Here is a 16,538-nt window from a genome sequence, read left to right on the forward strand (position 1 = left end):
AAAACTCCCTCTACACTGTCCCATCAAACACTCCCAGGACAGTTACAGCACGGGTTAGATACAGAGTAAAGCTCCCTCTACACTGTCCCATCAAACACTCCCAGGACAGTTACAGCACGGGTTAGATACAGAGTAAAGCTCCCTCTACACTGTCCCATCAAACACTCCCAGGGCAGGTACAGCACGGGTTAGATACAGAGTAAAACGCCCTCTACACTGTCCCATCAAACACTCCCAGGGTAGGTACAGCACGGGTTAGATACAGAGCAAATCTCCCTCTACACTACACTGTCCCATCAAACACTCCCAGGTCAGGTACAGCACGGGTTAGATACAGAGTAAAGCTCCCTCGACACTGTCCCATCGAACACTCCCAGGGCAGGTACAGCACGGGTTAGATACAGAGTAAAACTCCCTCTGCACTGTCCCATCAAACACTCCCAGGACAGTTACAGCATGGGTTAGATACAGAGTAAAGCTCCCTCTACACTGTCCCATCAAACACTCCCAGGCAGGTACAGCACGGGTTAGATACAGAGTAAATCTCCCTCTACACTGTCCCATCAAACACTCCCAGGGCAGGTGCAGCACGGGTTAGGTACAGAGTAAAGCTCCCTCTACACTGTCCCATCAAACACTCCCAGGGCAGGTACAGCACGGGTTAGATACAGAGTAAAACTCCCTCTACACTGTCCCATCAAACACTCCCAGGGCAGGTACAGCACGGGTTACATACAGAGTAATGCTCCCTCTACACTGTCCCATCAAACACTCCCAGGGCAGGTACAGCACGGGTTAGATACAGAGTAAAGCTCCCTCTACACTGTCCCATGAAACACTCCCAGGGCAGGTACAGCACGGGTTCGGGGCAGGTACAGCACGGGTTAGATACAGAGTAAAGCTCCCTCTGCACTGTCCCATCAAACACTCCCAGGGCAGGTACAGCACGGGTTAGATACAGAGTAAAGCTCCCTCTACACTATCCCATCAAACACTCCCAGGGCAGGTACAGCACAGGTTAGATACAGAGTAAATCTCCCTCCACACTGTCCCATCAAACACTCCCAGGGCAGGTACCGCACGGGTTAGATACAGAGTAAAACTCCCTCTACACTGTCCCATCAAACACTCCCAGGGCAGGTACAGCAAGGGTTAGATACAGAGTAAAACTCCCTCTACACTGTCCCATCAAACACTCCCAGGGCAGGTACAGCACGGGTTAGATACAGAGTAAAGCTCCCTCTACACTGTCCCATCAAACACTCCCAGGGCAGGTACAGCACGAGTTAGATACAGAGTAAAACTCCCTCTACACTGTCCCATCAAACACTCCCAGGGCAGGTACAGCACGGGTTAGGGGCAGGTACAGCACGGGTTAGATACAGAGTAAAGCTCCCTCTGCACTGTCCCATCAAACACTCCCAGGGCAGGTACAGCATGGGTTAGATACAGAGTAAATCTCCCTCTACACTGTCCCATCAAACACTCCCAGGGCATGTACAGCACGGGTTAGATAGAGAGTAAAGCTCCCTCTACACTGTCCCATCAAACACTCCCAGGGCAGGTACAGCAAGGGTTAGATACAGAGTAAAACTCCCTCTACACTGTCCCATCAAACACTCCCAGGGCAGGTACAGCACGGGTTAGATACAGAGTAAAGCTCCCTCTACACTGTCCCATCAAACACTCCCAGGGCAGGTACAGCACGGGTTAGATACAGAGTAAAACTCCCATTACACTGTCCCATGAAACACTCCCAGGACAGTTACAGCACGGGTTAGATACAGAGTAAAGCTTCCTCTATACTGTCCCATCGAACACTCCCAGGGCAGGTACAGCACGGGTTAGATACAGAGTAAAACTCCCTCTACACTGTCCCATCAAACACTCCCAGGACAGTTACAGCACGGGTTAGATACAGAGTAAAGCTCCCTCTACACTGTCCCATGAAACACTCCCAGGGCAGGTACAGCACGGGTTAGATACAGTGTAAATCTCCCTCTACACTGTCCCATCAAACACTCCCAGGGCAGGTACAGTATGGGTTAGATACAGAGTAAAGCTCCCTCTGCACTGTCCCATCAAACACTCCCAGGACAGTTACAGCACGGGTTAGATACAGAGTAAAGCTTCCTCTACACTGTCCCATCAAACACTCCCAGGTCAGGTACAGCACGGGTTAGATACAGAGTAAAGCTCCCTCGACACTGTCCCATCGAACACTCCCAGGGCAGGTACAGCACGGGTTAGATACAGAGTAAAACTCCCTCTGCACTGTCCCATCAAACACTCCCAGGACAGTTACAGCATGGGTTAGATACAGAGTAAAGCTCCCTCTACACTGTCCCATCAAACACTCCCAGGCAGGTACAGCACGGGTTAGATACAGAGTAAATCTCCCTCTACACTGTCCCATCAAACACTCCCAGGGCAGGTGCAGCACGGGTTAGGTACAGAGTAAAGCTCCCTCTACACTGTCCCATCAAACACTCCCAGGGCAGGTACAGCACGGGTTAGATACAGAGTAAAACTCCCTCTACACTGTCCCATCAAACACTCCCAGGGCAGGTACAGCACGGGTTACATACAGAGTAAAGCTCCCTCTACACTGTCCCATCAAACACTCCCAGGGCAGGTACAGCACGGGTTAGATACAGAGTAAAGCTCCCTCTACACTGTCCCATGAAACACTCCCAGGGCAGGTACAGCACGGGTTCGGGGCAGGTACAGCACGGGTTAGATACAGAGTAAAGCTCCCTCTGCACTGTCCCATCAAACACTCCCAGGGCAGGTACAGCACGGGTTAGATACAGAGTAAAGCTCCCTCTACACTATCCCATCAAACACTCCCAGGGCAGGTACAGCACAGGTTAGATACAGAGTAAATCTCCCTCCACACTGTCCCATCAAACACTCCCAGGGCAGGTACCGCACGGGTTAGATACAGAGTAAAACTTCCTCTACACTGTCCCATCAAACACTCCCAGGGCAGGTACAGCAAGGGTTAGATACAGAGTAAAACTCCCTCTACACTGTCCCATCAAACACTCCCAGGGCAGGTACAGCACGGGTTAGATACAGAGTAAAGCTCCCTCTACACTGTCCCATCAAACACTCCCAGGGCAGGTACAGCACGGGTTAGATACAGAGTAAAACTCCCTCTCCACTGTCCCATCAAACACTCCCAGGGCAGGTACAGCACGGGTTAGGGGCAGGTACAGCACGGGTTAGATACAGAGTAAAGCTCCCTCTGCACTGTCCCATCAAACACTCCCAGGGCAGGTACAGCATGGGTTAGATACAGAGTAAATCTCCCTCTACACTGTCCCATCAAACACTCCCAGGGCATGTACAGCACGGGTTAGATAGAGAGTAAAGCTCCCTCTACACTGTCCCATCAAACACTCCCAGGGCAGGTACAGCAAGGGTTAGATACAGAGTAAAACTCCCTCTACACTGTCCCATCAAACACTCCCAGGGCAGGTACAGCACGGGTTAGATACAGAGTAAAGCTCCCTCTACACTGTCCCATCAAACACTCCCAGGGCAGGTACAGCACGGGTTAGATACAGAGTAAAACTCCCATTACACTGTCCCATGAAACACTCCCAGGACAGTTACAGCACGGGTTAGATACAGAGTAAAGCTCCCTCTATACTGTCCCATCGAACACTCCCAGGGCAGGTACAGCACGGGTTAGATACAGAGTAAAACTCCCTCTACACTGTCCCATCAAACACTCCCAGGACAGTTACAGCACGGGTTAGATACAGAGTAAAGCTCCCTCTACACTGTCCCATCAAACACTCCCAGGGCAGGTACAGCACGGGTTAGATACAGTGTAAATCTCCCTCTACACTGTCCCATCAAACACTCCCAGGGCAGGTACAGCACGGGTTAGATACAGAGTAAAACTCCCTCTACACTGTCCCATCAAACACTCCCTGGGCAGGTACAGCACGGGTTAGATACAGAGTAATGCTCCCTCTACATTGTCCCATCAAACACTCCCAGGGCAGGTACAGCACGGGTTAGATACAGAGTAAAGCTCCCTCTACACTGTCCCATCAAACACTCCCAGGGCAGGTACAGCACGGGTTAGATACAGAGTAAATCTCCCTCTACACTGTCCCATCAAACACTCCCAGGGCAGGTACAGCACGGGTTAGATACAGAGTAAAGCTCCCTCTACACTATCCCATCAAACACTCCCAGGGCAGGTACAGCACGGGTTAGATACAGAGTAAAGCTCCCTCTACACTGTCCCATCAAACACTCCCAGGGCAGGTACAGCACGGGTTAGATACAGAGTAAAACTCCCTCTACACTGTCCCATCAAACACTCCCAGGACAGTTACAGCATGGGTTAGATACAGAGTAAAGCTCCCTCTACACTGTCCCATCAAACATTCCCAGGGCAGGTACAGCACGGGTTAGATACAGAGCAAAGCTCCCTCTGCACTGTCCCATCAAACACTCCCAGGGCAGGTACAGCACGGGTTAGATACAGAGTAAAACTCCCTCTACACTGTCCCATCAAACACTCCCAGGGCAGGTACAGCACGGGTTAGATACAGAGTAAAACTCCCTCTACACTGTCCCATGAAACACTCCCAGGACAGTTACAGCACGGGTTAGATACAGAGTAAAGCTCTCTCTACACTGTCCCATCAAACACTCCCAGGGCAGGTACAGCACGGGTTAGATACAGAGTAAATCTCCCTCTACACTGTCCCATCAAACACTCCCAGGGCAGGTCCAGCACGGGTTAGATACAGAGTAAATCTCCCTCTACACTGTCCCATCAAACACTCCCAGGGCAGGTACAGCACGGGTTAGATACAGAGTAAAGCTCCCTCTACACTGTCCCATCAAACACTCCCAGGGCAGGTACAGCACGGGTTAGATACATTGTAAAGCTCCCTCTGCACTGTCCCATCAAACACTCCCAGGGCAGGTCCAGCACGGGTTAGATACAGAGTAAAACTCCCTCTACACTGTCCCATCAAACACTCCCAGGACAGTTACAGCACGGGTTAGATACAGAGTAAAGCTCCCTCTACACTCTTCCATCAAACACTCGCAGGGCAGGTACAGCACGGGTTAGATACAGAGTAAATCTCCCTCTACACTGTCCCATCAAACACTCCCAGGGCAGGTACAGCACGGGTTAGATACAGAGTAAAGCTCCCTCTACACTGTCCCATCAAACACTCCCAGGGCAGGTACAGCACGGGTTAGATACAGAGTAAAACTCCCTCTACACTGTCCCATCAAACACTCCCAGGACAGTTACAGCACGGGTTAGATACAGAGTAAATCTCCCTCTACACTGTCCCATCAAACACTCCCAGGGCAGGTACAGCATGGGTTAGATACAGAGTAAAGCTCCCTCGACACTGTCCCATCAAACACTCCCAGGGCAGGTACAGCAAGGGTTAGATACAGAGTAAAACTCCCTCTACACTGTCCCATCAAACACTCCCAGTGCAGGTACAGCACGGGTTAGATACAGAGTTAAGCTCCCTCTGCACTGTCCCATCAAACACTCCCAGGGCAGGTACAGCACGGGTTAGATACAGAGTAAAGCTCCCTCTACACTGTCCCATCAAACACTCCCAGGGCAGGGACAGCACAGGTTAGATACAGAGTAAAACTCCCTCTACACTGTCCCATCAAACACTCCCAGGACAGTTACAGCACGGGTTAGATACAGAGTAAAGCTCCCTCTACACTGTCCCAGCAAACACTTCCAGGGCAGGTACAGCACGGGTTAGATACAGAGTAAAACTCCCTCTACACTGTCCCATCAAACACTCCCAGGGCAGGTACAGCACGGGTTAGATACAGAGTAAAGCTCCCTCTACACTGGCACATCAAACACTCCCAGGGCAGGTACAACACGGGTTAGATACAGAGTAAATCTCCCTCTGCACTGTCCCATCAAACACTCCCAGGGCAGGTACAGCACGGGTTAGATGCAGAGTAAAGCTCCCTCTACACTGGCCCATCAAACACTCCCAGGACAGGTACAACACGGGTTAGATACAGAGTAAATCTCCCTCTACACTGTCCCATCAAACACTCCCAGGGCAGGTACAGCACGGGTTAGATACAGAGTAAAGCTCCCTCTACACTGTCCCATCAAACACTCCCAGGGCAGGTACAGCACGGGTTAGATACAGAGTAAAGCTCCCTCTACACTGTCCCATCAAACACTCCCAGGGCAGGTACAGCACGGGTTAGATACAGAGTAAAACTCCCATTTCACTGTCCCATGAAACACTCCCAGGACAGTTACAGCACGGGTTAGATACAGAGTAAAGCTCCCTCTATACTGTCCCATCAAACACTCCCAGGGCAGGTACAGCACGGGTTAGGGGCAGGTACAGCACGGGTTAGATACAGAGTAAAGCTCCCTCTGCACTGTCCCATCAAACACTCCCAGGCCAGGTACAGCACGGGTTAGATACAGAGTAAAGCTCCCTCTACACTATCCCATCAAACACTCCCAGGGCAGGTACAGCACAGGTTAGATACAGAGTAAAGCTCCCTCTGCACTGTCCCATCAAACACTCCCAGGGCAGGTACAGCACGGGTTAGATACAGAGTAAAACTCCCTCTACACTCTCCCATCAAACACTCCCAGGACAGTTACAGCACGGGTTAGATACAGAGTAAAGCTCCCTCTACACTGTCCCATGAAACACTCCCAGGGCAGGTACAGCACGGGTTAGGGGCAGGTACAGCACAGGTTAGATGCAGAGTAAAGCTCCCTCTACACTATCCTATCAAACACTCCCAGGGCAGGTACAGCACAGGTTAGATACAGAGTAAAGCTCCCTCTGCACTGTCCCATCAAACACTCCCAGGTCAGGTACAGCACGGGTTAGATACAGAGTAAAACTCCCTCTACACTGTCCCATCAAACACTCCCAGGGCAGGTACAGCACGGGTTAGATACAGAGTAAAGCTCCCTCTACACTGTCCCATCAAACACTCCCAGGGCAGGTACAGCACGGGTTAGATACAGAGTAAAGCTCCCTCTACACTGTCCCATCAAACACTCCCAGGGCAGGTACAGCACGGGTTAGATACAGAGTAAAGCTCCCTCTACACTGTCCCATCAAACACTCCCAGGGCAGGTACAGCACGGGTTAGATACAGAGTAAAGCTCCCTCTACACTATCCCATCAAACACTCCCAGGGCAGGTACAGCACGGGTTAGATACAGAGTAAAGCTCCCTCTACACTGTCCCATCAAACACTCCCAGGGCAGGTACAGCACGGGTTAGATACAGAGTAAAACTCCCTCTGCACTGTCCCATCAAACACTCCCAGGACAGTTACAGCACGGGTTAGATACAGAGTAAAGCTCCCTCTACACTGTCCCATCAAACACTCCCAGGGCAGGTACAGCACGGGTTAGATACAGAGCAAAGCTCCCTCTGCACTGTCCCATCAAACACTCCCAGGGCAGGTACAGCACGGGTTAGATACAGAGTAAATCTCCCTCTACACTGTCCCATCAAACACTCCCAGGGCAGGTACAGCACGGGTTAGATACAGAGTAACGCTCCCTCTACACTGTCCCATCAAACACTCCCAGGGCAGGTACAGCACGGGTTAGATACAGAGTAAAACTCCCTCTACACTGTCCCATCAAACACTCCCAGGGCAGGTACAGCACGGGTTAGATACAGAGTAAATCTCCCTCTACACTGTCCCATCAAACACTCCCAGGGCAGGTACAGCACGGGTTAGATACAGAGTAAATCTCCCTGTACACTGTCCCATCAAACACTCCCAGGGCAGGTACAGCACGGGTTAGATACAGAGCAAAGCTCCCTCTACACTGTCCCATCAAACACTCCCAGGGCAGGTACAGCACGGGTTAGATACAGAGCAAAGCTCCCTCTACACTGTCCCATCAAACACTCCCAGGGCAGGTACAGCACGGGTTAGATACAGAGTAAAACTCCCTCTACACTGTCCCATCAAACACTCCCAGGGCAGGTACAGCACGGGTTAGATACAGAGCAAAGCTCCCTCTACACTGTCCCATCAAACACTCCCAGGTCTGGTACAGCACCGGTTAGATACCGAGTAAAGCTCCCACTACACTGTCCCATCAAACACTCCCAGGGCAGGTACAGCACGGGTTAGATACAGAGTAAAACTCCCTCTACACTGTCCCTTCAAACACTCCCAGGGCAGGTACAGCACGGGTTAGATACAGAGTAAAGCTCCCTCTACACTGTCCCATAAAACACTCCTAGGGCAGGTACAGCACGGGTTAGATACAGAGTCAGAGTAAAGCTCCCTCTACACTAAACTGATCCTGTGCCTCAGCTGCAGTTACTGAAGACCAACTCCACCGCCACCAGAGTGATATTTTGTATTTCTAACAGCAGGATCCTTTGTCCTCTTTGAGTGAAATTAAGAATTTAGTACCAATTGTTGCAGAATTAGTGTCCATTTTATAGTTCCATGTCCCAAGAACTGGATGGTGCCTGTTGATACTAATTACATGTCAAAAAGAAAATCACCTTTCCCATCCTCAGGATATGCCAAACTGCTTCATGACCAATTAATTGCTTTTTGAAGTGTTTTGACTGTTTTTTCATAGAAAAACAGCAGCCAAATTGTGCACAGCAAGATCCCAAAAACAGTAATGAGATAAATGGCCAGATAATCTGATTTTGGTGTTTGATGGATAAACATGGGCCAGGACACTGGGAAAACTCCCTTGTGTTTCTTTGAATACTATAGAGGGATCTTTTGCATTCACCTCAACAAGCAGACGGGGCCTCAGTTTAACGCCTCATCCAAAAGTCAGAACCTAACGGTGGGCAGAGAAGGATTGCTGCACTTGTCTGGGCCGGATTTGAACACTAGCCCAGGGACCGAAGGCTGAGTGTAACCCACCTTCCAGGCACCACACTGGCTGCGATCACGTCATTCAGCATCGATTGGAGACTGACCCTGTGATCTGTCTGGCCTAAAATCATATGACGGATTTACCCATATCGCAGCATTCTTATGCTAGGCAGGTGGTACCTGGCGTAATAAAACTCACTACGCACTTGGTTCGAGTATAAAGCAAGGCTTTAATCAACTTGTTTCAGAACATGGAGGTCCAGTTGTACTTCACTAGTTCCTGTCTTACAAAATGTCCCTGGACAAGCTGGGCCCCGCCCGAGTATTTATACTCCTTGGACGGCGCCACCAGCTGGCCGCCCAGCATTATTTCATGAGTAGTTTATGATGATGAGATTTATAACAGTACCTGTGTGAGGTTTTGCCAACATGTCAGTGAGCTGTAAAAGATACGCGCTGTCTGTAATGTGTTGCCTTTTTTAAAAATTGTTTTCCAGTTTGTTTCTGATATGTTGTCGCTGCGAGAGGTACGAGCGAGGTTGGATGCACTGGGACTGCTGACCGTTACTGCTGGGCCCGAGTTTATTGCTACGACCACTGTTCAGCTAACAGACAGAGATTTGGAGGCAGCATTTAACTTGATTGAACTGATCGATGAGTATCAGGACGTTATTAAAGTCTATGATAATATAGAGTCTCAAAGTTGACTGGCAGCAGGAGAGAGCTTTCTGCACTTTGTGGACCATCGCACGTATGATGAGGAAGTTTGGCTGAACACGTGTTTGCACCGAGACTGAATGAGGACTGTTTCAAAGAGACCGATGGTGCAGTCCTCTCTGCATCACCAACAACAATCGAGCGCCCAGTGAGTAAGGATGTGGTGTCGCAGTTACCCAAAGTGCTGGCTGAGCTGTGTGACTAATGTGCTTTGTATTCTCGCCCCGTTATCCACTGGTTTTCACTCCTGAACGTACAGACACTCGCTGGGGTACAGTGCCACAGGCACCAGGCGCCCTCTAGTACCTCGCACAACTCGCCATTCTTCATGCACACGTGTCAGTGACTCATCGCACAGCATGTCATAGCGCAGTCCAGTCCAGTCCTCATATACAGCACTTTCCAACAGGGGTCACTGGGCAGTGATCAGGAGTAGGAACCCTGGTTCATTCGCCTATCTCTAACTCAGGGGTCACTGGGCAGTGATCAGGAGCAAGAACCCTGGCTCATTCACCCCTCTCTAACTCAGGGATCACTGGGCAGTGATCAGGAGCAAGAACCCTGGCTCATTCACCCCTCTCTAACTCAGGGGTCACTGGGCAGTGATCAGGAGCAGGAACCCGGGCTGATTTCCCCTCTCTCTAACCCAGGGGTCACTGGGCAGTGATCAGGAGCAGGAACTCTGGCTCATTCACCGCTCTCTAACTCAGGGGTCACTGGGCAGTGATCAGGAGCAGGAACCCTGGCTCATTCACCTCTCTCTAACTCAGGGGTCACTGGGCAGTGATCAGGAGCAGGAACCCTGGCTCATTCACCGCTCTCTAACTCAGGGGTCACTGGGCTGTGATCAGGAGCAGGAACCCTGGCTGATTTCCTCTCTCTCTAACTCAGGGGTCACTGGGCAGTGATCAGGAGCAGGAACCCTGGCTCATTCACCTCTCTCTAACCCAGGGGTCACTGGGCAGTGATCAGGAGCAGGAACCCTGGCTCATTCACCTCTCTCTAACTCAGGGGTCACTGGGCAGTGATCAGGAGCAGGAACCCTGGCTCATTCACCTCTCTCTAACTCAGGGGTCACTGGGCAGTGATCAGGAGCAGGAACCCTGGCTCATTCACCCCTCTCTCTAACTCAGGGGTCACTGGGCAGTGATCAGGAGCAGGATCCCTGGCTCATTCACCTCTCTCTAACTCAGGGGTCACTGGGCAGTGATCAGGAGCAGGAACCCTGGCTCATTCACCTCTCTCTAACCCAGGGGTCACTGGGCAGTGATCAGGAGCAGGAACCCTGGCTGATTTCCCCTCTCTCTAACTCAGGGGTCACTGGGCAGTGATCAGGAGCAGGAACCCTGGCTCATTCGCCCCTCTCTAACTCAGGGGTCACTGGGCTGTGATCAGGAGCAGGAACCCTGGCTGATTTCCCCTCTCTCTAACCCAGGGGTCACTGGACAGTGATCAGGGGCAGGAACCCTGGCTGATTTCCCCTCTCTCTAACTCAGGGGTCACTGGGCAGTGATCAGGAGCAGGAACCCTGGCTGATTTCCCCTCTCTCTAACTCAGGGGTCACTGGGCAGTGATCAGGAGCAGGAACCCTGGCTCATTCACCCCTCTCTAACTCAGGGGTCACTGGGCAGTGATCAGGAGCAGGAACCCTGGCTGATTTCCCCTCTCTCTAACCCAGGGGTCACTGGACAGTGATCAGGAGCAGGAACTCTGGCTCATTCACCCCTCTCTCTCTAACCCAGGGGTCACTGGGCAGTGATCAGGAGCAGGAACCCTGGCTCATTCACCTCTCTCTAACCCAGGGGTCACTGGGCTGTGATCAGGAGCAGGAACCCTGGCTGATTTCCCCTCTCTCTAACCCAGGGGTCACTGGGCAGTGATCAGGAGCAGGAACCCTGGCTGATTTCCCCTCTCTCTAACTCAGGGGTCACTGGGCAGTGATCAGGAGCAGGAACCCTGGCTCATTCACCCCTCTCTAACTCAGGGGTCACTGGGCAGTGATCAGGAGCAGGAACCCTGGCTGATTTCCCCTCTCTCTAACTCAGGGGTCACTGGGCAGTGATCAGGAGCAGGAACCCTGGCTGATTTCCCCTCTCTCTAACCCAGGGGTCACTGGGCTGTGATCAGGAGCAGGAACCCTGGCTCATTCACCTCTCTCTAACTCAGGGGTCACTGGGCAGTGATCAGGAGCAGGAACCCTGGCTCATTCCCCTCTCTCTAACCCAGGGGTCACTGGGCAGTGATCAGGAGCAGGAACCCTGGCTCATTCACCTCTCTCTAACTCAGGGGTCACTGGGCAGTGATCAGGAGCAGGAACTCTGGCTCATTCACCTCTCTCAAACTCAGGGGTCACTGGGCAGTGATCAGGAGCAGGAACCCTGGCTCATTCACCTCTCTCTAACTCAGGGGTCACTGGGCAGTGATCAGGAGCAGGAACCCTGGCTCATTCACCCCTCTCTCTAACTCAGGGGTCACTGGGCAGTGATCAGGAGCAGGAACCCTGGCTCATTCCCCTCTCTCTAACCCAGGGGTCACTGGGCAGTGATCAGGAGCAGGAACCCTGGCTCATTCACCTCTCTCTCTAACTCAGGGGTCACTGGGCAGTGATCAGGAGCAGGAACCCTGGCTCATTCCCCTCTCTCTAACCCAGGGGTCACTGGGCAGTGATCAGGAGCAGGAACCCTGGCTGATTTCCCCTCTCTCTAACTCAGGGGTCACTGGGCAGTGATCAGGAGAAGGAACCCTGGCTCATTCCTCTCTCTCTAACTCAGGGGTCACTGGGCAGTGATCAGGAGCAGGAACCCTGGCTCATTCACCTCTCTCTAACTCAGGGGTCACTGGGCAGTGATCAGGAGCAGGAACCCTGGCTCATTCCCCTCTCTCTAACCCAGGGGTCACTGGGCAGTGATCAGGAGAAGGAACCCTGGCTCATTCCCCTCTCTCTAACCCAGGGGTCACTGGGCAGTGATCAGGAGCAGGAACCCTGGCTCATTCACCTCTCTCTAACTCAGGGGCCACTGGGCAGTGATCAGGAGCAGGAACCCTGGCTCATTCACCCCTCTCTAACTCAGGGGCCACTGGGCAGTGATCAGGAGCAGGAACCCTGGCTCATTCACCCCTCTCTAACTCAGGGGTCACTGGGCAGTGATCAGGAGCAGGAACTCTGGCTCATTCACCTCTCTCAAACTCAGGGGTCACTGGGCAGTGATCAGGAGCAGGAACTCTGGCTCATTCACCTCTCTAACTCAGGGGCCACTGGGCAGTGATCAGGAGCAGGAACCCTGGCTCATTCACCTCTCTCTAACTCAGGGGTCACTGGGCAGTGATCAGGAGCAGGAACCCTGGCTCATTCCCCTCTCTCTAACCCAGGGGTCACTGGGCAGTGATCAGGAGCAGGAACCCTGGCTCATTCACCTCTCTCTAACTCAGGGGTCACTGGGCAGTGATCAGGAGCAGGAACCCTGGCTCATTCACCTCTCTCTAACTCAGGGGTCACTGGGCAGTGATCAGGAGCAGGATCCCTGGCTCATTCACCTCTCTCTAACTCAGGGGCCACTGGGCAGTGATCAGGAGCAGGAACCCTGGCTCATTCACCTCTCTCTAACCCAGGGGCCACTGGGCAGTGATCAGGAGCAGGAACCCGGGCTCATTCACCCCTCTCTCTAACTCAGGGGTCACTGGGCAGTGATCAGGAGCAGGAACCCTGGCTCATTCACCCCTCTCTCTAACTCAGGGGTCACTGGGCAGTGATCAGGAGCAGGAACCCTGGCTCATTCACCTCTCTCTAACCCAGGGATGACTGAGCTGAGCCAATTGTAAAAGAAAGTACCTGGGACATCCCAAAGCGTTTCACGGCCAAATCAATTACTTTTTGAAATGTAGTCATTGTTGTAATGTGGACAAATGGCAATTTGCACACAGCAGTGAGATAGATGACCAGTTAATGCTTTTGGGGGTGTTGGTGGAGAGAGGTATTTGGGCTATGACACCGGGAGAACTCCTTGCTTTTCGAATAGTGGTCCAGGACCTTTAACATCCACCTGCACAGGCAATCTCTGTTTAACGTCTCATCCAAAAGACAGCACCTCCGACAGTGCAGCACTCCCTCACTACTGCACTGAAGTGCCAGTCTCGGTTATGTGCACAAGCCCTGGATTGGAGCTTAAACACACGACCTTCTGACTGCAGGGTGACAGTGCTGCCAGCTGAGCCAAGCCTGACCGTTGGGCCCTGCTGTTGACCTTGGCCGACCCCGGGCTTGGAGGGGTGGGCGTGTGGTAATCAACCAAGGTTCCTGTTGCTGAAAACTGTGCATGTGTGTTAATTGGCTGAGGATAGCATAGGGCATGGCTGTGCTGCCCCCTATGGTCGATTAGCCTGCCAGTGCACGAAGAAGGGCCAGCTGGGTGGGATAGCGGCTGGCTGAGCAACTGTAGCTGAGCCTTCAGGAGAGGAGGAGGGAATCAGCCGTGATAGTAACAACCTCTGCAATATTTTAATCAAGAGCCGAAGGCTTTGACCTTTTTGTGTGTGTCTGAATATTGTGCGTATGTCAGAGCTGGGGATACTTCAGGCATCAAACGCTGCTGGGAGAGGTACAATGCAGAGTAAAGCTCTCTCTAAAGTGTCCCCAATAAATAGGCAGGGCCATTAATTCACACTAAATAAAGTCAAATTTCTTTATTACCTAAGGTGCCAGCCTTTGCTCAGTGCGTAGCACTCTTGCCTCTGAGTCAGAAGGTTGAGGGTTCAAGCGCCACTCGAGAAACTTGAGCACATAATCTAGGCTGACACTTCAATACAGTACTGAGGGAGCGCTGCACTGTCGGAGGTGCAGTACTGAGGGAGTGCTGCACTGTCGGAGGGGCAGTACTGAGGGAGTGCTGCACTGTCGGAGGGGCAGTACTGAGGGAGTGCTGCACTGTCGGAGGGGCAGTACTGAGGGAGTGCTGCACTGTCGGAGGTGCAGTACTGAGGGAGTGCTGCACTGTCGGAGGGGCAGTACTGAGGGAGTGCTGCACTGTCGGAGGGGCAGTACTGAGGGAGTGCTGCACTGTCGGAGGGGCAGTACTGAGGGAGCGCCGCACTGTCGGAGGGGCAGTACTGAGGGAGCACTGCACTGTCGGAGGGGCAGTACTGAGGGAGTACTGCACTGTCGGAGGGGCAGTACTGAGGGAGCACTGCACTGTCGGAGGGGCAGTACTGAGGGAGCGCCGCACTGTCGGAGGTGCAGTACTGAGGGAGTGCTGCACTGTCGGAGGGGCAGTACTGAGGGAGTACTGCACTGTCAGAGGGGCAGTACTGAGGGAGTGCTGCACTGTCGGAGGTGCAGTACTGAGGGAGCACTGCACTGTCGGAGGGGCAGTACTGAGGGAGCGCTGCACTGTCGGAGGGGCAGTACTGAGGGAGCGCTGCACTGTCGGCGGGGCAGTACTGAGGGAGCACTGCAGTGTCGGAGGCGCAGTACTGAGGGAGCACTGCACTGTGGGAGGGGCAGTACTGAGGGAGCACTGCACTGTCGGAGGGGCAGTACTGAGGGAGCACTGCACTGTCGGAGGGGCAGTACTGAGGGAGTGCTGCACTGTCGGAGGGGCAGTACTGAGGGAGCACTGCACTGTCGGAGGGGCAGTACTGAGGGAGCGCCGCACTGTCGGAGGGGCAGTACTGAGGGAGCGCTGCACTGTCGGAGGGGCAGTACTGAGGGAGCGCTGCACTGTCGGAGGGGCAGTACTGAGGGAGCGCTGCACTGTCGGAGGGGCAGTACTGAGGGAGCGCTGCACTGTCGGAGGTGCAGTACTGAGGGAGTGCTGCACTGTCGGAGGGGCAGTACTGAGGGAGCACTGCACTGTCGGAGGGGCAGTACTGAGGGAGCGCCGCACTGTCGGAGGGGCAGTACTGAGGGAGCGCCGCACTGTCGGAGGGGCAGTACTGAGGGAGCGCCGCACTGTCGGAGGGGCAGTACTGAGGGAGCGCCGCACTGTCGGAGGGGCAGTACTGAGGGAGCACTGCACTGTCGGCGGGGCAGTACTGAGGGAGCACTGCAGTGTCGGAGGCGCAGTACTGAGGGAGCACTGCACTGTCGGAGGGGCAGCACTGAGGGAGCGCCGCACTGTCGGAGGCGCAGTACTGAGGGAGCGCCGCACTGTCGGAGGGGCAGTACTGAGGGAGCGCCGCACTGTCGGAGGGGCAGTACTGAGGGAGCGCCGCACTGTCGGAGGGGCAGTACTGAGGGAGCGCCGCACTGTCGGAGGGGCAGTACTGAGGGAGCGCCGCACTGTCGGAGGGGCAGTACTGAGGGAGCGCCGCACTGTCGGAGGGGCAGTACTGAGGGAGCGCCGCACTGTCGGAGGGGCAGTACTGAGGGAGCGCCGCACTGTCGGAGGGGCAGTACTGAGGGAGCGCCGCACTGTCGGAGGGGCAGTACTGAGGGAGCGCCGCACTGTCGGAGGGGCAGTACTGAGGGAGCGCCGCACTGTCGGAGGGGCAGTACTGAGGGAGCACTGCACTATCGGAGGGGCAGTACTGAGGGAGTGCTGCACTGTCGGACAGTCCTGAGGGAGCACTGCACTGTCGGCGGGGCAGTACTGAGGGAGTACTGCACTGTCGGAGGCACAGTACTGAGGGAGCACTGCACTGTCGGAGGGGCAGTACTGAGGGAGCGCTGCACTGTCGGAGGGGCAGTACTGAGGGAGCGCTGCACCGTCGGAGGGGCAGTACTGAGGGAGTACTGCACTGTCGGAGGGACAGTCCTGAGGGAGCACTGCACTGTCGGCGGGGCAGTACTGAGGGAGCACTGCACTGCCGGAGGGGCAGTACTGAGGGAGCGCTGCACCGTCGGAGGGGCAGTACTGAGGGAGCACTGCACTGTCGGAGGCGCAGTACTGAGGGAGCGCTGCACTGTCGGCGGGGCAGTACTGAGGGAGTACTGCACTGTCGGAGGC

The 16,538-nt window shown here is 53.8% G+C and overlaps 1 protein-coding gene across 5 annotated transcripts in view; it reads left to right on the forward strand.

Annotated features, from left to right (window-relative positions):
- Window positions 1–16,538, forward strand: part of taco1 (translational activator of mitochondrially encoded cytochrome c oxidase I) — a 42,688-nt gene that overhangs the window by 18,565 nt on the left and 7,585 nt on the right. For 4 of the 5 annotated variants that reach the window (XR_015073487.1, XR_015073489.1, XR_015073486.1 and 1 more), the window contains exon 6: window positions 9,378–9,745. Coding sequence is in view for 1 of the 5 variants with exons in the window: in XM_085966641.1 (XP_085822767.1) it covers window positions 9,378–9,587 (210 nt within the window). In the remaining 4 variants the exon portion in view is untranslated. Of the gene's footprint in view, window positions 1–9,377; window positions 14,623–16,538 lie in introns of those variants that run through there. The other variant, XM_085966641.1, reaches the window with a different exon arrangement.

Source organism: Somniosus microcephalus, chromosome 24, assembly GCF_052327205.1.
Source record: "Somniosus microcephalus isolate GS21.2 chromosome 24, FLI_Smic_1.0, whole genome shotgun sequence".
In the NCBI taxonomy this organism is placed as follows: Eukaryota; Metazoa; Chordata; class Chondrichthyes; order Squaliformes; family Somniosidae; genus Somniosus; species Somniosus microcephalus.